General features: G+C 37.8%; 1 protein-coding gene across 1 annotated transcript in view; it reads right to left on the reverse strand.

The window, feature by feature from the left end:
- Window positions 1-24828, reverse strand: part of Malrd1 (MAM and LDL receptor class A domain containing 1) — a 475502-nt gene that overhangs the window by 419823 nt on the left and 30851 nt on the right. Inside the window, exons 3-4 of the mRNA XM_048367779.1 lie at window positions 13634-13728; window positions 13383-13544 (exon numbers count right to left, since the gene is read on the reverse strand). Coding sequence (XP_048223736.1) covers window positions 13383-13544; window positions 13634-13728 — 257 coding nt within the window. The remainder of the gene's footprint in view (window positions 1-13382; window positions 13545-13633; window positions 13729-24828) is intronic.

Genomic DNA, 24828 nt, shown 5'->3' on the forward strand with positions numbered 1-24828 from the left:
GCCTTGAGAGAAAAACAACAACACTGTGTGTGTGTGTGTGTGTGTGTGTGTGTGCGCGCGCGCGCCTTAAATTTAATCAACAGTTGTTTTTTTTCTTCCACATTCCCTCCGAGGAAGACTTCAGGGTTTCAACTGGCACCCAGGCTAAAGACACACAAATTAATATCATCTTTCTCCTGAGCTGTCCTGTCATATCTCTGCAGCCACAGAAACATTTCACCCAGGAGTCACTTCTATTTCAAAATATGCTGGGCTTGCTTTTCCAGTTGAATGTCTTAATTCACTCAATTTCTGACAATTTTCAGGCTGTCTATGCAATGCCAAAAATTTCAAAATGACCTTTAGAATCATTCTCTCCTTCAATCTCATATTTCATCAGCCAACACCAGAACCTAGTCAGTGTATTTTTCTTCCAGCCCTATTTCCATTCCATGGTCCCATGCCTGATCTACTGAAGTAGCCATTCAATTACCTTCTTGCCTTCATCTTGCAATGGATACTTTGTTTATTAGGTTCTGTTAAATTACATGCTAACTTAGTATAAGTAAAGAAAAATTATGTGAATACTGGTTGCTCTTTGAACCAAATGGCTGAGCAAGGAACATTATTCTTAGGGAAAGATTCATGCCTCTAAGTTGCCTGGAAATTTACTTATGGATCACTATGGTTACAACACAAAAAACCCCATTAGGCATAAGTAAATAGTCTACCTAAGTAGATTTCATTAAGAAGAGAATATTATTATAGGACTTGGGCTAGGGTCTGGAAAATAGCTAAAAATAACTAGCATGATGAAAAGGAACCAGGTTTCACGAGGAGTGGTAGGAATAGGCTCTTGTTTTGCAGTAGTGATATTTCTAAAAAAAATGATATCTCACATTCCTTGTTTGCACTAACACTTTGGGATAATTTTTTTCCCCTAAGCTCCGTGTCATATGGATTGTGTGAGGAGAATGTTTTAAAGAAGGAGCAAAGTAGGAGACTTCCGGGAAGATGGCGGAGGAGCAGCAGAGCCCTAGCTGAGCTCTCTCTGACATCTCAGTTTTCTCACCCCATAGAAACTTTTACTCCTAGAAAGACAGCCAAAGTAAGTTCTAAAAGTACAGGGATTCTGGCCAGGAAGGAAAAATCGACTTTGCTCATCTGAAAACACAGATTTGAGCTCTGGGTGGCGTCCCACCGCCGCGCCAGAGCCGGCACCAGCACAGTGCCTGGCACAGCAACCCACACTCTACGCAGCTAAAGCACACAGCGTAGACCAGGGAGAAATAATCCAGATGGCGGCTGAGCACGGACAACCTGAAATTGCAGAGAAAGTGTGAGTACCCCACGAAAGATATTCTCACTCGCGCCCACAGAGCAGTTTCTGAAAGGCAGCCCTTCCCCCACCACCAGAGCAAAGCGCCATCTTTGCCACTGGCATAGGCTCAGACCAGATTGGAACTAAAGCATGCCTGGGGAAAGCGAGATCGAAGGAGCCATCTCTGAAAAGGGCAAGAGGGACCCAACAGTGAGAGCCAGCTCCGCCCAGGAGAACGCCCCCTGCCCAGGCGGGAGGCGTGTCCTGGGCCTTGGCTTAGCCAGAGGTGCCTCGCCCTGCCCACCCGAATTTCTAAATTTAAAGCGAAAGCAGGGAGCAGCTCCCAGCGGCACGAAACACCAGATGGGAGAACAAATAGTTCCTGACACAGTTAAATGGTCCCTTCACAGAGGAAGCCCAATTCCCAGCCCAAGACGGAGCTGCATTCCATAGACACCTCTGCCAAGGAGGCCGCCCCGCCCAGGAGGGAGGAGCTTGCCCCAGGCAAGCAACTCTCAGCAGGGTAAACCAGGCCAGAGGTGCCCCGCCCTGCTGAGTCCACAGCCTATTGAAAGCCAGGCATTAAAGGCCATGGCCCCACAGCAGACAGAGGAGCAAACTGAAATCAAGTCAAACCCAGCCAATCAGGAAAATAGACCACAGACCATCACAAGGAAACCAGAGACTGGGGAAAGACCACCCAAACAAGGAAGACTCCATTTTTTTTTCTTTTCAACAATTTATAAAGTTAAAAAAAAATTTTTTTTTTCATTTCTAAAGCGTCGTCTTTTTTTATGTTTTCTATTTTTACCTGTTTGTTTTATCAAATTTTTTTCTTTTCTGTTTGTTTGGGTTGTACCTTTTCTGTTTTTTTTTTTTTATTATTTTTATCTTTTTCTAAATAATTTTTCTCTGTTTTGTGCATCTGTCTTCCACTATTTTTACTTTATTTCTCTCTTTGCGTTCTCTTTCTTTAAAAATTACTTTCCTATGAATAACACCTCCACTGTTTTCTACTAACTCTCCATTATCTATCATTTTAACCTTGTTCTTTCTACTGATTCTACCCTTCCCCACATTTCCACGTCACTGAAACTAAACCAAAATCACCACCCCCCTCCCCAATACATTTTACTCTATTCTCTTTACTACCTCCAACTTACCCTCCTGACTTACTGCCTGGAACTCCAATTACCATTGACTCCTGGTTATAGGATAGAGGGTATCCCAGCTTAATCCAAGTGAATCAAAGGGGTTCATAGAGAAAGCCCTTCCTAAAAGAACTTAATATAAAAACAAGAATTGCTTATAGAGTTATAACAGTAAACAAGTAACTACTGAACACAGGGCCCAGGATCGGTTGTTATATTGAAATTGTATTCTTTAGGAACACTAAATCTAATTTTATAGACAGGTATACAGAGTATCTGTATATAATTGTGAACTTGTAAGATTTACACAACAGTGCTTGGTAAGGGCTGCTTTGGGACTTAAATGGTGTTCACAGGTGCTGGTAGACTGGCATCCCCAATCCAAATGGGCAGAAGGAACACAAGAAAGATGGCAAACAATGAAGTCTTATCCCCCACTCAAAACAAGCAGGAAGCAGAGCAGTCAATCAAAGACATAGAAGAGAACCCCCAAAATGCTCTACAAAGTCTACTGATAAACATGATAAATGAAAAGTTTGAATCTCTTCAGTCAACTATTCTAGAGCATGAGGAGGCAAAGCAAAAATTAATGGAGAATTTCATGGCATCCACAAATAGAAAGATAAATGAACTTCAAGAGTCAAATGAAAAGATAGCTACCCAGCTAAAAGATTGGAGAGACAACACTCAAAACCAAAGTAATGAAGTTAATGAAGTAAAAAAGTCCATACAAGACCTAAGAAATGACATGGAAATCATCAGGAAAGACCAGTCAGAAGGAAAAGAGATTCGAAATCAAGTAGCTAGCCTACAGTCCCGACTAACTGAAGCAGAGGATCGAATTTCAGGAGCTTAACATTCCTTAGATTCTCTGGAGAAAGATCAAAAATCAATACAAATCCAGTCCAATCAACAAAACAGATCGCTACAGAGGATTCAAGACACGATCAGGAAGCCCAATTTAAGGATAATAGGTATTGAGGAAAACTTGGAGAAACTGGTTAATGGGTAGGCAACCTATTTTACAGAATATTAGCTGAGAACTTCCCAAATATCCAGAAGGAAAGGCCTATACAGATACAAGAAGCATTTAGAACCCCAAATCGACAAGACCAGAATAAGACATCCCACAGACACATTGTGATCAAAACAGGTTCAGTAGAGTACAAGGAAAGAATCCTTAAAGCTGTTAGGGAGAAGAAAACAATCACATATAAAGGAAAAGCAATCAGAATTACCCCAGACTTCTCAGCAGAGACCATGAAAGCAAGGAAAGCCTGGAATGAAGTATACCAAACACTAAATAAAAATAACTATCAACCAAGAATTCTGTACCCAGCCAAACTCTCATTTATAGCCGAAGGTCAAATAAAAGTCTTCCACAGTAAGGAAAAACTGAATCAATATATCTCCACCAAACCAGCTTTACAGAAAATCTTCAGAAAAGTATTATACAGGGAAAATATTCAAGATCCCAATACAGACAGAAAAATGAACTCTAAATAGGAAACATCAGATCAAGAAATGGGAAGACACAGCTTCAAACAAGATAGTGATAATGAAAGGAATAAACGATCATCTCTCAATCCTAACTGTCAACATTAATGGACTTAATTCTCCCATCAAACGACATAGGCTCATATGTTGGATCAAAAATCAAGATCCATCTTTCTTCTGCCTCCAAGAGACACATGTATCCAGCAAAAGTAAACATCTTCTAAAAGTGAAAGGCTGGAATCAAATCTATCAAGCAAATGGCCTCCTTAAGCAGGGTGGAGTTGCAATCCTAGTATCAGACAAAATTGACTTCAAATTAAAAAAGGTAAGAAGAGACAAAGAAGGTTACTACATACTAGTAAAGGGATCTCTCCCACAGGAAGATATAACCATTCTAAATATCTACACATCAAATACAGGAGCACCCAACTTCATCAAACAAACACTACTGACTCTAAAAACACTCATAGACCCAAACACATTGATAGTTGGGGACCTTAACAACCACTATCACCTCTGGACAGATCAACATGCCAAAAACTGAACAAAGAAACCACAGAACTAAATAATTGCATAGACCAACTGGACTTAACTGACATTTACAAATATTGGACCCAGCAAAGAGAAAATACATATTCTTCCCCACAGCACATGGAACATTCTCCAAAATAGATCACATCTTAGGGCACAAAGAAAATCTGTACAAATTCAGAAGGATCAAAAACATTCCCTGCACTCTCTCAGACCACAATGGAATAAAATTAAAGTTCAACTCAAAGAGCCACCACAGAAAATCCTACAATTCATGGAGACTCAACAACACACTGCTGAACCATCAGTGGGTCATTGAAGAAATTAAAACGGAAATTCAAATGTTTATGGACTTCAACCAAGTTGAGGACACAAAGTACCAGCTCCTTTGGGACACACCAAAGGCAGTACTCAGAGGAAAATTTATATCTCTGAGTGCATACACCAACAAACTGGAGAAACAGCAGCTCAATAATTTAAGGAAGCACCTTAATTTTCTTGAGAGAGAACAACAAGCCAAACCCCAAGTAAATAGATGGAAGCAAATAATTAAAATCAAATCAGAATTAAATCAATTAGAGACGAAAAAAAACATCGAAAGAATCAACAAATCCAAGAGTTCGTTCTTTGAAAAAATCAACAAGATAGACAGACCCCTGGCAAACCTGACCAAAAAAAGAAGGCAGCAAACTCAAATAAACAAGAGATGAAACAGGTAACATCACCACAGAAATAACTGAAATTCAGAAAATAATAAGGGATTATTTTGCAAACCTTTATGCCAACAAATTCGAGAACTTGGAAGAAATGGATCATTTCCTAGAAAAAATTGATATCCCCAAACTTAACCATGCAGATTTAAATCTTCTAAACAGACCAATATCCAGTATTGAAATAGAAATGGCAAAATGATCTCCCATCCAAGAAAAGCCCAGGTCCAGATGGATTCACTGCAGAATTCTCCAAGTCCTTCAAAACAGAACTCACACCAATAGTTCTCAAACTCTTCAATGAAATTGAAAGAGAACGTTCACTACCAGACTCATTCTATGAAGCCAGTATAACCCTCATCCCAAAACCAGGCAGGGACTCATAACGGAAAGAGGACTATAGACCGACTTCCCTGATGAACATAGACACAAAAATTCTCAGCAAAATTGTGGCCAATTGACTTCAACAAGTCATCAAAAAAATCCTACCCCACGATCAAACTGGATTCATCCCAGGGATGCGAAGTTGGTTTAATATACGCAAGTCAAATAATGTAATCCACCACATCAACCGGAGCAAGGTAAAGAACACATGGTTTTATCTCTGAAATAGAGGAAGCAATACAGAAATTCATACGGAACAATAAAAGTCTTAGAAGAGCAAAAACATTCCTAAGCAGAAAGAACAGTGCTGGAGGAATTACAATACCCAACTTCAAGGTGTGTTATAAAGCTATAGTAATAAAAACAGCTTGGTATTGGCACCAGAACAGGCCTGAAGACCAATGGAACAGAATTGAAGACCCAGAAATGAACCCACAGAACTATCCCTACTTAATCTTTGATAAAGGAGCTAAAACAATAGTTTGGAAGAAAGATAGCCTCTTTAACAAATGGTGCTGGCAAAACTAGCTCAACACATGCAACAAATTATAACTAGATCCTTATATATCACCCTGCACCAAATTCAATTCCAAATGGATTAAAGACCTCGAAATCAAAACAGACACCCTGAAAACACTATAGGAAGGAGTAGGAGAAACACTTGGGCTCCTTGGCATAGAAGGGAACTTCCTTAACAATGACCCAGAAAGGCTACAAATCAAAGAAAGGTTGGACAAATGGGACTGCATCAAACTGCAGAGCTTCTGCACGGCAAAGGACATAGCTCGCAAGATAAACAGAAAGCACGCAGACTGGGAGAAGATCTTTAGCGGGCTTTCAACAGACAAAGGCCACATCTCTAAAATTTATGCAGAACGAAAAATATTACCTTCTTCCAAAACAAAACCGCAAAGAACCAATAGCCCCCTCATCAAGTGGGCTAAAGACTTGCAAACAGACTTCTCTGATGAGGAAATGAGAATGGCCAAGAGACATATGAAAAATTGCTCTACATCACTGGCCATAAAATAAATGCAAATCAAAACAACATTGACATTCCATCTCACCCCAGTAAGAATGTCATATCTCATGAAAACTAACAATAACAATTGTTGGAGGGGATGTGGCCAAAAGGGAACCCTACTTCATTGTTGGTGGGAATGTAAACTGGTTCAGCCACTCTGGCAAGCAGTATGGACATTCCTCAGAAGGCTAAATATAGAACTCCCCTATGACTCATCAGCCCCACTTTTGGGTATTTATCCAAAAGACCACAAACAAAATCACAGTAATGCAACCAGCACAACAATGTTCATCGCAGCACAATTTGTCATAGCTAGAATCTGGAACCAACCCAGATGCCCCTCAGTAGACAAATGGATCAGGAAAATGTGGTACATATACACAATGGCATTTTATGCCTCTATCAGAAAACATGACATTGTCCCATTTGTAAGGAAATGGAAGGACTTGGAAAAAATTATACTAAGTGAAGTGAGCCAGACCCAAAGAAACATGGACTCTATGGTCTCCTTTATTGGGAATAATTAGTACAGGTTTAGGCAAGTCATAGCAGAGCATCACAAGAGCCCAATAGCTATACCCTTATTAACACATAAGATGATGCTAAGTGAAATGAACTCCATGTTATGGAAACGATTGTTACATCACAGTTGTAACTACTTTCAACGTCCCATCTGTATTTGTAGCTTCTATTATTGAAGATGTTCTTGTATCACCTTCCAGTGGTTGTATCTACACTATCTCTGTAATCTTATCTGAGTATTTTGGAAACCATGTATACTGGTATTAGAAGTAGGAAATTGAAAGGGAATACCAAAATTGAGAGACACAGGGTAAAAAAAGACAAACAACTACAAAAGCAATACTTGCAAAACGGTGTGGTGAAAGTGAACTGAACACCTCATGGGGGGAAAGGGACAGGGGGAGGATGGAGGGTGGTATGAGGGACAGGTTAACAAACTACAAGATATGTATCCAATGCCTAATATATGAAACTGTAACCTCTCTGTATATCAGTTTGATAATAAAAATTTGAAAAAAAGAAGGAACTAAGTAGTACTCCTTAATAATAACGAAAGAAAGAAAGAAAGGAAGAAAGAAAGAAAGAAACAAAGAAACAAAGAAAGAAAGAAAGAAAGAAAGAAAGAAAGAAAGAAAAAGAAAGAGAAAGAAAAAAAGAGGGAGATAAATAGAAAGGGAGGGAGGGAGAGGGAGGGAGGGAAGGAAGAAGGAAAGAGGAAAGGAAGGAAGGAAGGAAGGGAGGAAGGAAGGAAGGAAGGAAGGAAGGAAGGAAGGAAGGAAGGAAGGAAGGAAGGAAGGAAGGAAGGAAAAAGTAAAGGAAAGATAATGGAGTTAAGACATTGAAATATCTCAGATGTGAGTTACAGTCTGCACTGCTCTGGTGAGAAAAGGTGACAAATTTATTTCCCAACTCCCTCTCCCCCCAGGAAGATATGTCAAGGGAACGTGGTCTCTAAAAGAGACAAATGTCAGCACTCAAGACCCTTGGCTGAATGTTAGAGAAAGGTGTGATGGCAGATAGACAAACGACACCAATCCACTTGGATTACATTAGTAGCTACATGACCAGAAACTCTTATAATCATGCATTATGTTTGAAAACTTTTAACTAGTAAATAATTAGAATTTATTCCTCAACAAACCTTTGAAAGAAAACAGTAACTTCACCCTATCATGTAATAAATATTCCAAAATTAAATGGTTAAAATATCTGACTCTGAAAAGCACGAAGGTAGAACTTTTTCATTCAGACAATTATATGTTTTTATCAATGCTTTGTCTTTATTAATGTTTATTTTCAAATATGAAGCTGCTGAGAACTCCCCCAGAACTTCTAGAATAAAATATCTAAGAAATAAAAAAGAAAATAATATTAAAAGCGCTGGCATATGTTACAATTCAGGCACTGGCTTATTCAGTTTAAAAACTCAAGCGTTTACTGGGGATGTGGCTTAGCGTTAGAGTGCTTGCCTAGCATGTATGAAGCCCTGGGTTCTATTCTTCAGCACCCCATAAAGAGAAAAAGTTGGAAGTGGTGCTGTGGCTCAAGTGGTAGACAGCTAGCCTTGAGCAAAAGGAAGCCAGTGACAGTGCTCAGTCCCTGAGTTCAAGCCCCAGGACTGGCAAAAAAAAAAAAAAAAAAAAAACCACAAAAATCTCAAGCCTTAAATATGAAAAGCATACTGTAAGATATGGTTGCTACCAGCTCACGAAATCACTGTAATCATAAAAGGTTAAGTGAAGTAGGCAAGGCTTCATTTCAACTTGGAATCAAATTTCTTTTTCATGTTCAGTTCATTTTAATTTTCACCTTCTTAAAACTTTTAGAACAATACTAAACTTTATTGATTATATTTGTATTTTAAATGTGATTGTAATTAATAAAAACCATACAATTACATCATTGTTTCATTTAACACAGAAGACTTAAGAAGAATACTTAATAAACATATCAAATAGATTTGACCAAATCTGGAAATTGGAATAGTTTTTCCTCCACATTACAAATTGCTTCAGTGATTTAACAAATTACTATGACTTATTACTTGGTATTTCTTATCTAAAGTCTATCCTAGATTCTAAACTGCTGTGAGATCTAGTAGGTTACTTCACATATTAAAGGTCATAATCACAGTGGGTAAATACAACCCAAAGAGGTAAACCATCTTCTACCCAAGGCACAGATGAAGGGTCAACTAGAGTATGTGTGTAAAAAGCTACACAATAATTCCTTACATATAGGAAGTTGTAGTTGTTATTATTTAAGCATGTTCAGAAATATTCTGAAACACTTCCAACTTTACTGATAACACCTTTACTAATAATTATTTTTATGTTGCAATATATACTTAGATATTATCCTACTCTAATTTTATTAAGAAATGAATTTGATTTACAGATGAAAATGATAAAGCCTCCAGGTAACAACCTGTTCCACAGGGTTTATTCTTACAAAACCAGTTCTCTAACCCCTGAGCTATGGAGCCAACCACAGGGTTTATTCTTTTCTTCCTTCTATCTTGCTTTCTTCTTCCTCCCTTCCCTTCCTGCCTTTCTCCCTCCCTGCCTCCCTCCTTCTTCCTTTCTCCGTCCCTTCCTTCCCCTCTCCTTTCTTCTTCCTTTTTTCTTTTTTTGAAAACAATACTAGAGTTTGAACGCAGGATTTTGTGCTCTCTAGGCAGGTGTTCTACCACTGTGTGTCCATGTGAGTACATATGCATGTGCGTGCATGCATGTGTAACTCAGTGCACGGATTATTTTTTAGATAGCCTCTTGCTTTTTGTTTAGGTCTGTAACTGGACTATCATCAACCTACTTTAGGCTACCTATCAGAGAAGAATGTCACACCACTGTTTCTTCCATTACGATAAAAATCTCATTAACTTTTTTTTTTGCCCAAGCTAGCCTAAAACCATAATCTTCCCCATCTCATCCTCTTACATAGCTTGGATGATATATGAATATCAAGTTGCCCAGCTATTGGTTGACAAAGGTTCTCACATCTATGCTGGGACTGGTATCAGACCAGGATCTTCACAGATACGTAGAACTACAGGCATTAGCCAGTGGCATCTGGCTACCAGAGACTGTTTTGAAGCCCATGCTAAGCTGGGAGCTAGCTGGAACTGAAACGCATTACTTGGATATTTCTAAGGAAAGTACATATGGCCTTAAAATATCAGAAGTCAGCACTGAAGGGAAATAGTAAATAGAATAATTCTCATAGGCTTATAAGTTGATGAAGCAGCAGACACTGTGTAAAGAAGATACTGATTAAAAAATTCCCTTAAAGATTTTCATGAACAAGATACTGGATAATGGGAGTCCATTTTACAAGCACAGCACATCTCTGTGGCCTGCTAAACAAAAGCAAGAGGACATCTGGTCATTTGCTGATGAAACAGAACTAAAATCTACCTGTAATTTTAAAAGATTGGTGTAATTGAAGGATCCCAAGAGGGTCATACAGTTTGCTAATTTTTACAAAGCCTTTAAGATAAAAGCACTGCTTTTATACCAGTAATAAACATTTTGAAGAAGAAGTAAATTAATATACTGCACTAGCATCTGCTCTGGTTGGTCCTATTGCTGTATTTAAAACTATCGAGTGAATAACTTCACCATTCAGCTTTGCCTAGGTTGCTCTGGAAATATCATGCTCTGGAATTCTACGTTTATATTTATTTACTGCACATATTTAGACCAAAAATTCATGATACTTGGGAATATAAAGCTAAAGGAACAAAGACGTTAGTTCCAAAGGTTTAACTGCCAGGCTGCAGTATGTTTCAGCTCTGCCCGACATCCAAATCTATTATGCTAGTAATAGAGACTTTGACCTAAAGATACAACAGTTGGGTGCAAAAGGCATTAAGGTTGCTGGAGATGATTTAATATCTTTTAGTATTGGTTATTTTTCACAGTTGAAAAATATGTATAAATAATAATAAAGCATCTGTAAAGATAAGATTTGAATCCAATTAGCCAAGTTTATATAATCATGGAGAGTACACAATCTGACAAATTTACCATTGAGGCCTTTGGATGTGAGGGCAATCTGGCTGTGACATCTGTCACCCCATTGATCGCCAGGGTTGATTTGGCTGATCTGGCTGGCTAGGAGGGTGTCCCCTTGTTCCTTCACTGCTCCATGGCATGTCCCAAAGCTGCGCGCTAGGTCGAAGAGGACAACCATCGACAGAGGAGGACCAGACCAGTAGCTGCGCTCCCCTACTAGAACCTCCAAACAAGCTCTCAAATTCACCACTGGGGCCTTGGTGATGTGGATCAAACCTCATGAAGAAAATCTTAGTTTTACTTTGTTGTTAAGAAGAGACAGGTTGAGATGAGTGCAGTGACTTAATGCCTGTAATTCTATTTACTTGGGAGGAAGAGATCAAGGGATCTAGAGCAGCCCTCAAATAAGTACCTCAAATAAGTTTTTCTAAAGCAAAAGACAGAGTCAAATGCCTGCTTATTGTAGCTCTCCAGGAGACCAAGATGGGAGGATTGAATTTCAAGGCCAATCACAGCAAAAAACAAACAAACAAACAAACAAACAAAAACCATAAATAGGATGCTACATCAATATAACTGACTGGCAATCCTGATGCATGCCTATAATTCTAGATACTCAGGTGACAGAAGTACAATAATCTCAAACTGAGGTTGTCTCTGAACAAAAGCATGAGGCTCAAGCAGAAAAAAATAAGCTAAAGACAGCAGGGCTGGTCATTTAACTCAAGTGATAAAGCACTTTCTTAGCAAGCCAAAGTCCTGAGTTCAAATGCCAGTATCATAAAAAAAAGAAAAAAATGTAGAAAAATAGATCACTCACAGAATGACATTAATGCAGTACACTTAAATTTTCTTTTTCCTTTAATGACCATCATTAAAGTACAAAGTTTCATACTATAGCATTCTGTTTTCAGCTATATAATTTTCTTTAAGTCTATCATTTAATCATCAACTAAATGATATTTTTAATCTTTTGATATCCTTTTAGTGTAATAATGCATGAATATTCTAAATTATAGTGATTTTATGACACCAATTAAGAAAATGTTATTCTTATAACTTAACCTTTATAACAGAATTCTGACCTACTGTCCATTGTTTCCTTCCTAGTCACCCAAATAGCTGAGGATAAAACTGAACAATCTTACTCCTCATATTTAAGCAAGAGCTAAATTTTATTACATTTCAGATTTACTATTTCATAATGATTTTATAAATTTGATCTTTATTTTATCTTATGACAGATGATAAAATAATCATAGATGAACTAATCTGTTCCACAAACCAGATTTGGAAAGCAAATTTATTAGGAATAACATACTTTGTTCTCTCTCATGCCTAACTGAAAAAAAATTGCTTCGCTGTCTCAAATGTTAAAATATGTAATACTTTCCCAAGAACTCTTGTAATAATCATTAGATAGTAATTTCCACCCTACATAAGTTTTATTAGGTACATAAATAAGTTAATCTTTTATAGGTTTACATTGGATTTAATTTCAAAAATTATTTAGGAAAATAAAAGCGATGTTGTTTTGAAGGTAACTGTGAGATGAATATGACAATTACTTCAGCAGCATTTGGAATTAGTATTTAAATCAAATAGTCACATCATTATCCAGCATTAAATTTCACTTCTTTTGAAAGTATGAGAAAAGTTAGGAATGAATATGGTTCTTAGGATAAGTAAATGAAAAGAAAGAAGATGCTCTTAAAAAGTAAAAGAAGAAAAGGCTCAAGAAATTTAGGCCAAAATGCAGTGTCATACATCCATATACCTTAGAACACATGAACTATATTATATACTTCAAAACTTTGTTCTAAATGTGCCTTCTAGTATGACCACCCATCCAACTATTCTCAGGACTGTCATACTCTTTCAGTATTTGATTGTTCTGGGAAGCCCTTGGTCTCTGGCAATGAATAAATCACTTGACTTTTAATTCATCTACATTACACATATGGCTGTTGCCAAGTGCTGGTAGCTCACAGCTGAAATTTGAAGATAGCAGTTCAAAGCCAGCCCAGGCAAGGAAGTCCCTAAAACTCTCATCTCCAATTATCTACCAGAAAACTGAAATTGGAGATTAGTTTAAAATGGTGAGAGAGCTAGCCTTGAGCAGATAAAGCTCAGGGACAGCACCCAGGCCCTGAGTTCAAACCCCACAAATGAAAATAAAAAGATATAGCTTTTTTCATATTGCCTATCAAGTGGCAAAGACAGAGTTAGTGACTATAATGTGCATACCTGAAATTTCTGTGAGCTCTGGATTGTGATGACATTTCTTTTCCATTGATTTTGTAACCCAGCTGTGTTTTGCCATACATGTTGAACAGGACTGCCACACCTAGTTTGAAGACCTACCAGCAGTTTGCCACTCAGGTGACTGAAGAAATCATAAAATGTAATCTGTGAAAATTAATACCCAAACAATTATAATGAAGGAATCCCCAAAGGTAACAAAGTTTTCAAAATCATGTGTGCTTTAAAATACCTACCTGACAAACATGCTGACCATCTGTGGGAAGAAAAACTCTGCTCCTTAAAATTGAGGAAGGAGAATCCACTCTGGATACCAGTGAGAGGAAGTAGGCTGTGAGAAAAAGTCAAACAATTAGATTCAGAATGACTGCTAGCAAACTCACCCTAGGCATGTACTAGTGTCCATTCAGGTTCAGAGTCACATTGGATCAATATAGTTTTGTTTGTTTAAAGAATGGAAAATTAAACGAGTGTTTCTACATCATGAAATAACTACCCATCATACTCTCTATAGTATTATGATAGGCTACATTCCACAGCCAATTTTCCATAGCTGATAGAAAATTTACAACCTTAGGAAATATTACGTGAGGAAAACATGATACTGGGATTGCCCATAAAAATAAGCACTCCGATGAAAGTTTTGAAAAGACTATATTGAATCAAATAATTTCCCCAGGAACGTGAAAAAGAACACTGAGTTGTGATGTTCTCTTACTTGTTATCACACAGATTAACCAGTGATTGGAACCATTTGGAAGTCTGCAAAATAAATGTTAAATATTTCTTGAGGTTTCAGAGATTTCAAACAAAAGTTATAGTGCATAATCTGACAACCATTGTTTTCTGACATACTCTGTTTGGTATAGTGCTGCTTGCTGAAAAGCATGAAATGAGAAAAAGTTATGCTGATAATGGTTATGACAACCTATGTACCCAAGTTACTCAGTGACATTTTAAAGTCAGATTAGAAATCAGACTTAATCATCACATAACAAGAATCAATAATAAAATTTTAAAAATGTAATTAACTTCTTCTGTACTCTTATTCCAAAACTGCACCTTAATTAAAGAGAATACAGTGACATTAATGAAAGTTTGTAGATGTAGTCAGATGCGTAACTGAAATTACTTGTACTAAGATTATAATCCTCAGAAATATTATATAAACATAATTTAAGTAAGGAGCTGGTAGTGGAAAAATTGGATAGTCATTAGTTTGCTCTTGGAGTAGGTAAACGAATAATGAGAAAATTTCCAAATAAATATAATCAATCTAAATATCTTGCCTTAAATATAAATTGTATTATTATCGTATAAATGGTAACAGCATTTAACAGACTTTAAATTGCTATTTATAAATATCTGGTTACCAACAGAACATCCAAGAGACATACAGGAAAGAAGTTTTCAGTGTAATTACTAAGTCACTTATTGTTTTATCAAAAGTTTTATCTTAAAAATGGGATCTGTTATGACTATACTAGACATATACTAATTATTACAAATGAGGGAAACCATGAAGCCTTTTGGAGGGCAGGGGGAGGCGTCTGGCTTACTTCACTTCACATGATTTTCCCCCAGGTCTTTGCATTTCCTTGTGAAAGGGGACATGCCATTGTTTCTGATGGAAGCATAGAATTCCATTGTGTATATATGCCACATTTTCTTTATCCACTCATCTACCGAGGGGCATCTGGTTTGGTTCCATATCTTAGGTATGGTAAATAATGCTGCAGTAAACATCGTTGTGCTGGTAGCTTTAGTGTGGCATTGTTTATGGTCGTTTTGGTAAATGCCCACGAGTGGGATTGCTGCATCATAGGGGAACTCTATGTTTAGTCTTTTGAAGAACCTCCATAATGCTTTCCAACAGTGTAGTAGCACTCCCTTTTGTCCACATCCTTACCTGCATCTGTTATTATTTGTTTTCTTGATATTGGCTATTCTAGTGAGTGAGGATATGAATGTTTGATATTAAGCCAGGCACCGCCAGTTGCTCATGCCTGTAATCCTAGCTATGCAGGAGGCTGAGATCTGAAGATCAAGGTTCAAAGGTAGTATTGGTGCCAGGAAAGCCCAGGAGATTTTGTGTCTAATTAGCCACCAGAAAGCCAAAAAGTGGAGCTGTGGCTCAAGTAAACTATCCATGCACAAAAACAAAAAAGCTCAGGGACAGTGCCCAGGCTCTGAGTTCAAGCCCTAGAACAAGCACACACACACACACACACACACACACACACACACACACACACTTGACTTTACCCTAGTGGAAGTTTAATTTCACTCTCATTAGGTTGTAGAAATGTCTTCAACACTGAAATAGAGATGCCAAGTTGGCATTGGCTAGTTGTATCTGGAGATCTGGAGAAAGATTGGTTCTAACAGGATCACAATAGCTCAATTGCTATGTACATATGACCATAAAAATGATGCTAATCAAATGTACTCCAGGATACAGAAATAAGGGTTTTATTGTTTATTTAGTTCTTGTGTTTTTAATGTACTGTATGAAGTTATTTCTTTTTTTCCTTGTTTTGTTCCCTGTTGTCACTGTCTTTGATTTTGATATCCTGTGTATATACATTTATCTGATTTGGGGAAGGAGAATAATAAAATGATGAGACAAAGGACAAAGAGTGAACCAATGTAACTGTGATACAGACACTATTTTGGAAATGAACTTTATAACTTGTGGGGGGAGAAGTAGGGAGGAGGGAAAGTAAGAGAAAATAAGGGAAGGGAAGGGGTAACAATATTCAACAAATAATGTACTCATTACCTTACTTATATACTTTATAATAAAATTAAAGTAAAAAAACTGAATCTGATGCATTATGTTTTAAATAACAAAGCATCATTTGAGATATTAGAAATATCTCAAATAAATTATTTAAATATCTAAACAGAGAATTTAATGAAATACGTCATTTTTGTCAAATATTATGTAGAAACTAATCATGTTAGAGGAGAAAGTAGAGCCTTAATTTGGAAATAGAAATATAGACATCGTTCAATGGTGGAGTGATTGATTGTATAGCATGTGCAAACTGCTAGGCATAGGACACTGGGATAGTCCAAGCCCCACCAAAATAAATAAATAAATTCTGACACAACCTTGAAATTATTTGATCTCAAGAAGTTCATGTACTCTGAGTATTGTATATAAATTTGTCTGTATTAGAGAACGGAAGGGGAACACCAAAATGGTGAGACAATGGGTAAAAGGTGAATCAAGGTAACAGCAATACTTACAAGACAGTATGTTGTAAACCAACTATCCAACTCAGGGGTGGAGAGGGATTGGGGGGAGGGAAGGTGGGAGAAAAATGAGAGAGGAGGTAAGAAGTTTGACAGGAAATGTACGCATTACAACTTTACGCATAGTGCTAATTTTTTCCAACGTTGGATTTACTCTAATACTGGGTAAGTGTTGTTGTAAAATCTGGATGACACAAAAATGGAGTACATAAAATGAAAAAGTAACAAAGGCCACAGAGAAAGCTTTTGGAAGTAATATCCAGTAGCACTTTGGTGGATGTATTCCATCCAACTTTGGTCCTAAGGAACAATACAGGAGAATGCTCACTTACTATTGATAAACAGATTTGCATTTCCTTTATTTCCCAAGGTCTGAATGGTTGATGATAATAAATATGAGTGAGAAAAACATGAATCCTATTGCATGCTACTAACCGCCTTAAAGCAACTCAAAAAGGTAGGTATTTTAACACTGAAATAATACCTATCTATTCTCTGGAAGGAAATAAAAGGAAATAGACCTCATTTCAGAAACACATCATAAAAACAAGGATGAAGCCCTGAGGCAAACAAAGGTTAAACTACTATGCTTTGTAAAAAGAGAAAAGTGTGTCCATCCTAGACATAATTATGGCTTTGTTTACATAGTAGAGAAGAGATAACAATCCTATGTGTAAACTCCTTCAAATTGATATCTATATTTATTCTGTGTATGTGTGTTTCTGTCTGTATGTCTATGAGTATACTGCTCCTATAAAAACATTGCTTTTGTTTCCTGCTTGTTCATTACACCAACAACCACTATACAACCACTAAATGTGTTGTGAAACCTTTACACTTAAAAGATATTCAAATAAAAAATTCCTAAAATTGCTAGCAACTTCTCTGTGAATGCAACCATATATCTTGCTTCAGTGACAACAGTTGAGGGGTTCGTTTTATATGATCATAAAACATATAACAAAATGTGAAGGTATGTGGGCGGGAATGAGAGAGGAGGTAACAAGTAAGATAAGAAATGTACTCACTGCCTTACATATGAAACTATAACCCTTCTGCACATCACTTTAACGATAAAGATATGAAAAAAACATGAAGCTATGTCAATGAAAATCACAGAGCAAAAGACCTATGAAACTTTTTAAAAAATCCATTTGAAAACCTAGCAAAACTGAATTAACTTTTCCACTGTTATAAAAATCAAAGATACACAGATACCAAGAGAAATGTAGATTAAAAATAGATAGATCCCCATTAAAACTGTGAGACTATAAACTGGGCACCAGTGGCTCACACTGTAATCCTAGCTACTCAGGAGACTGAGATTTGAGGATTGAGATCCAAAGCCAGCCCAGGCAAGACAGTCTGTGAGATTCTTACCTCCAATTAACTACCAGAAATCCAGAAGCGGTTCTGTGGCTCAAGTGTAGCCCTGAGCTGAAGCGCTCTGGGACAGCAACCAAGTCGAGTTAAAGTCCCATGATCAAACAAACAAACAAACAACAAAAACATGAGACTATGGTGTCTTTAACTTGGGCTAGTCTCTTGGCCCACATCTATTTTGAAAAGTACCAGCTTGGAACACTGTGGGTTTCATGATGACAATGTCTGCTCTAACTGACTGAGATGAAGATCCATAGATTGCCTTTGTTCTGCTTCTCAAAGTCTCGTGAGTTCAACAGTAGAGTTTATCTTCTTTTCTTTAAAAGAAAAAGTAAACCATACAGAGGTTCAAGGATCAGAGATAAACTTCATCCACTAAGACTGGAAACTTTATGAACCCTATGGGACAATCCTGAAAGAAAGCCTGAGAATGAAAAAAGAACAGAAAATAGTGTGATACTACAGTCTTCCATTTTGAAGATGAAAGATCCTAAACAGATTATTCAGGACTTGTAGAAATGGAATGAAATGGAGCTTAACCCAGTACAACAACCACAGTTAAAAGAGAGCGATGAAAGTGAAGCACAAAATGCTATGTGCAATTTTAATGTACTCTATATCTTTATGAAAAAGTGAATCCAGATATTAGCCAAGGATTGATGAAGCTAGAGGGAGCATATAAAAAAGGAAGGCTTGACTGAGTCAACATTCTGACAGTCAAGGATGACAAAGCTTGACAAAGTAGAGATATCAGTTGTAAGGCTGATCCTCCCACCAGCTTCTTTCAGGGCATTCCCCTTCCTGCGGCCAAGTTGTCCTCTTAAGAAAACCTTTGCCTATTGACCAACAACTTGAGTAATGTCTGTCTTCTTTTTGGAAATGGTGTTTCATAGTTTCTATCTGGTAGAAAACTTCCTGGTCTTATACTTGGCCACTTCATCATCCAAGCTTGCAGATGTATGTCTATAAAGTAGGCTTTGCTCTAGATCTTTGCTCCTATAGGAAAGATGAAGATAAGGGATAAAGTCCTGAACTTGTTCTGCAGTGAGACTATGATGATGTTTCCAGCATCAATGAAGATGATGAATCTCTTGAAGATACAGATCAAGATAGGCTTAGCAAAGGATCACATAGCCACAATAGCTACCACAATAGCTATGTGTATCTGACCATACAAAATAGCATTTCTCAAAATTAACTCCAGGAAGTGGAAACAAAAAGATTTTTTCTTTTGTTGATGCATTTGTTTTCATTTCATTTTGTCTTGCTTATTCATTGATCTATTTTGGGGTGGGTATGAGGGGCATAGAAATGGAGGACAATGGTTGACACTGGATACCATGTTGAAAATGAACTATGCATCTTGTGGGTAGGAATGCAAGGGAAAAACTCGGTTACAGCAAGGGAAGGGGTAACATCGTCCAAAAAGAAATGTACTCTTTTTCTGACTTATGTAAGCATAACACCTACTTAAATCACCTTTACAATAAAAATAAATAAATGAGACAAAAAAATAATCCTGGTGGTAGTACTGAGAGGAGAGCAGTGACACTGAGTGATCCCATAGAGGAAATGAGGAGGAAGGATTTGTGTACCAGGATGAAAGTGAGTGAGAGAACACTGAGGGGAGAAAGTGCAGTTTAAAATCTGCAGACATTCCTGGAAAGTCAAGGTCAAAAAAGAAGATGATTCTGCTTATTCTAAAGCAAAAATAAAATGCCATCACAAAATCAGCACAAAAACAACTTTCTTTCTGATGAACTACCTCTGCTTCTTCACAAACCAGGCCTCCACAGCCTCTCCCTCCTCATATGCAAGCATCTCTCAAGTCAGGACCACTGCTCTTGTACTACCACCCATTCAACCTTTAGGATCTCCTGATTACCTATAGGGGCTTCTCCATCCCTGAGACCACTTAGATCCAGGGCTCTGAAAGCATTTGCTGGCCTCAGGACTACCTCCAGGTGGTCCTGACACTTTTCCTTACATACTCTCACCCAGAATACCCACCCCAGCATCTTCCAGAATTCCTTCACTTTGTCCTAGCATATGCCTAAGATACTGTCTCCATGTGGTTGAGGAATCAAACAAATACAAAGTAAAGTAGGTACATAAAAATATAGATGGATGGATATATGAATGGATAATAAAGTTGACTTCATCAAATTTATACAAGCTAGGACATAAGAATAAGTGGCTTTAATGCTCTAAAGAATGAACAAACAACAACCATGAACAACTAGAGGAATTAGGAGTATGTAAAAGAGAAAAAAATAAATCATGGAGATTTGCTCCAAAGTATGCTACTAATTACTACTCAAAAAGGGTCAAGAAGCTATGTCATGCTAGCCTTTAAATGGAGACTTTTTTTTCTACATTACTAAGTAAAAAGATTTTAAATGTTAAGATGTCAATTACAAGCATGAATGGACATCAAGAAATTTCAAAGTTACTTTTTATTAAAACTTTAGAAAATAGTGTATTCATTTTCATTACTACCATAACAAACTACTGAACAATTAATGGATTAAAACAACACAAATGTATTATCTCATAGTTTCTGTAAGTCCCAAGACAAAGAACAGTGCGACTTTGTGAACCTTAATGTTCAAAAGGACAAGGTTAATCAACGAAATTGAAACTGCAATAAGAGATCTCCCTTCCAAGAAAAACCCAGGAAAAACCCAGGTCCAGATAGATTCACAGTGGAATTCTACAAAGCCTTCAAAACATACCTCACACCAACACTCCTCAAACTCTTCAATGAAATAGAGAGTAAAAGCTAACTACCAAACACATACTACAATTCTAGTATAATGATAATCCCCAAACAAGACAGGGACCCATCAAGGAAAGAGAACTATAGACCCATTGCTTGATGAACACCCATGCAAAGCTTCTCAACAAAATTCTGGCCAACCGACTTCAACAAGTCATCTAAAAAATCATACACTATGATCAAACTGGATTCATTCCAGGGATACAAAGTTGGTATAATATACACACGTCAGTTGATGTAATCCACCACATCAACAAGAGCAAGGCAAAGAATCACATGGTTGTATCTCTCGATGCGGAAAAGCCATTCGACAAAATGCAGCACGCATGTATGATAAAAAGCCCCGGAAAAAAACTGGGATTCAAGGTAACATTCCTGAATATAATAAAGGCGGTCTATGACAAACCAACAGTGAGCATAATACTAAACAGTGAAAAGCTTTAATTCCCTTTAAAGTCAGGAGCAAGACAAGGATCTCTGCTTTCTCCTCTCCTCTTCAACATAGTACTAGAATTCCTAGCCAGAGCAATTAGGCAAGAAGAAAACAAATAGGAATCAAATAGGAAAAGATGAAGTTAAACTTTCTCTCTTTGCAGATGACATGATCCTATACCTAAAAAAAACTCTATTCCCAAGCTCCTAGAGCTGATTCAAAAGTTTTGCAAAGTAGTAGGATATAAAATAAATCATCAAAAATCAATGGCTTTTATATACGCCAACAACCAGAAGAGTGAGGCTGAAATCAGAAAAGCAACACCTTTTGCAACAGCCTCAAATAACAAAATATCTAGGAATAATCTTAAAGAAAGAAGTGAAAGAACTCTATGATGAGAACTTTAAAAACCTGAAAAAGGAAATTAATGCAGAAGTCAAGAAATGGAAAAAAACTCCATGCTACTAGATTGGGAGGATTAACATCGTGAAAATGGCAATATTACCAAAAACTCACTACAAATTCCAGGCAATACCCATCAATATCCCAATACCAATCTTCAATGAAATACAGCAAGCAATTCAGAAATTCATATGGAACAATAAAAAACCCTGAATAGCGAAAACAATCCTAAGTAGAAAGAACAATGCATGAGGACTATCAATACCAAACTTTAAGTTGTATTACAAAGCTATAGTAATAAGAACAGCTTTGTACCGGCACAAGCATAGACTCAAGGACCAATGCAACAGAACTGAAGACCCAGAAATGAACCCAGAGACCTACAGCTACCTAATCTTTGAGAAAGGAGATAAAAATATAGGTTGGAACAAAGACAGTCTCTTCAACAAATGGTGCTGGCAAAACTGGGTCAACACCTGTAACAAACTAAAACTAGATCCATACTTATCACCCTGCAACAAAATCAATTCCTAATGGATCAAAGACCTAGAAATAAAATCAGATATCCTGAAAACACTACAAGGAATAGGAGAAACTCTAGAACCCCTTGGCACTGGAAGAAACTTCCTCAACAAAGGCCCAGAAACGCAACAAATCAAAGGAAGGTTGGACAAATGGGACTGTATCAAACTGCAGAACTTCTGCAGGGCTAAGAACAAAGCTTCCAAGATAAACAGTCCACAGATTGGGAAAAGATCTTTACCAGCCATACAACTGACAAAGGCCTGATAGCCAAAATATACACAGTACTCAAAAAATGATTCCTCCAAAAAAAAAAAAAATAATGAAAGAACCAACAGTCCTCTCAACAAATGGGCTAAAGACCTCAAAAGAAACTTCTCTGAAGAGGAAATGAGAATGGCTAAGAGTCACATGAAAATGTGCTCTACATCACTGGCAATAAAAGAAATGCAAATCAAAACAACATTGAGATTTCACGTCACCCCAGTAAGAATGTCCATTATCAGGAATCCAATAATAACAAATGCTGGAGAGGATGTGGCCAAAAGGGAACCCTAGTACATTGTTGGTGGGGATGCAAACTTATTCATCCCCTCTGGAAAGCAGTGTGGAGGTTCCTAAGAAGGTTAAACATAGAGCTCCCCTAAGAACTAGCAGCCCCACTTTTGGGCATCTACCCAAAAGACTACTTCATCTTCTTCTTTTAAGAGATAATGTTCTATGTAGGGCCCAGTTGGATGTTGCAGGATAACACTCCTGTTTTAAGATCAGTGGATGAGTCATCTTAGACAAACTTATGAAGTTCCCTCACGGCTGTGTCTATGTTTGATTGAATAAGTAGGGCAGGGAACATCTTTAGGATTCTGCCTACCACAATCAAGTAGGCATTAATTTGCTACATTTTTAAATGTTGACTAAGATTCATAAACCACCAAAGTAGTAGTAGTTTTGAGTTGATTTGCCTGTAGGATGCAATGAATGGTTACTATATGATTCCCAGAGTTCCTATGCACACCATTAACACCTACTTTGTTACTTTTCAGCCAATTCAACTGAAAATTTCCTGCTACCACATTTAGCATAATTTTCTAGTGCCTCTTGGCTTTGGTAAATATTTCAATTTTCATTTTATATAGTTCAATTTTTATTATGTTTATTTCTTTTTACCATTGACTGGAAATTTATAGTCTCTGTTTGAGGAATATAAACCCATATAAAAATCAACCTACAAATGCGCTACTTGCCAATAAAGATAAAAATCCCACCAAAAAGAAAGCAAGTCATACATAGCAAAAGAAAGCAAGGAACACGGAAAGTTATTTCTACATTTCAATAGAGAAATTCTAGAATGTATCATTTTGCTTAGTTCATATTAGTAGAATAATATTACCTTAAGTTATTTGACAAGTGGAGTGCTAAGTTTATATGCTGAAATTTCATTAATATATTGTCAGTTAATTTAAGCATCTAAGTTGTAAAGCATAATACCTTCACTGACTTATAACTCAATTTGAAGGAAAAGAAACAGGAAACAAGCAGAAATTGTTTTACCCAATAAACAACAGATGTTGAGTTACTGGAAACCTCATATCGTTTATTCATTTGAAATACATATGAACATGAACACACACACACACACACACACACACACACACACACACACACACACACACGGACCTTGATATCATTAGCTTGAAAATGATCAGAATTTCTGGAAGAAACTAAAGATCTCTATAAAGAAACTACTTGAGATTGAACAAATTATTCAGGACCAAGTACACCTGTGCTTACAATTCCTTTTCCTATTCATCAGCCACTATCCATAACTCCATCTCACTCTGCTGCCTGGTCAGACAAAAGCAAAAAATATTCCGAGGACTTCCGGTAAGACAGTAGAGCAGCTGCAGCGCAATAGCTCACCTCCCTCCAGCACCACAGATTTCTCACCCCTTAGAAACTTTTACCACTAGAAATACAACCAGCCTAAGTTGTAACAGTACAGGGATTCTGGCCAGGAAGGAAAAACCGACTTTGCACATCTGAAAACACAGATTCGAGCTCTGGGCGGTTTCCCACCACCCCGCCAGTGTCTGCGGCACCGGCACAGTGCCCATCACAGCAACCCGCACTCCACGAAGTTAAAGCACACAGCGGAGACCTGCTGGCACCTGAGAACGGACGACCTGAAATCGCCGAGAAAGTGTGAGTATCCACGAAAGATATTCTCACTCGCGACCACAGAGCAACTCCGGCAAGGCAGCCCTGCCCCCACCGCCAGAGCAAAGCGCCATCTTTGCCACTGGCATAGGGTCAGACCAGATTGGAACTAAAGCGGGCCTGGGAAAAGCGAGGTCAAATTAGCCATCTTTGAAAAGGGCAAGAGGGACCAATCAGCAAGAGCCAACTCTGCCCAGGAGAACACCCCCTGCCCAGGTGGGAGATGTGCCCTGGGCCTGGCTTAGCCAGAGGTGCCCCGCCCTGCCCGCAGGAACTTCTAAATTTAAAGCAAAAACAGCCACCAGCTTCCAGCAGCAGGGAAACACCAGACTGAGGTTCCTGAGAGAGTTAAACGGTCCCGTCACAGAGGAAGCCCAATTCCCAGCCCAAAAAGGAGCTGCTTTCCAAAGCCAAATCCGCGAAAGAGGCTGCCC

Source organism: Perognathus longimembris, chromosome 18, assembly GCF_023159225.1.
Source record: "Perognathus longimembris pacificus isolate PPM17 chromosome 18, ASM2315922v1, whole genome shotgun sequence".
In the NCBI taxonomy this organism is placed as follows: domain Eukaryota; kingdom Metazoa; phylum Chordata; class Mammalia; order Rodentia; family Heteromyidae; genus Perognathus; species Perognathus longimembris.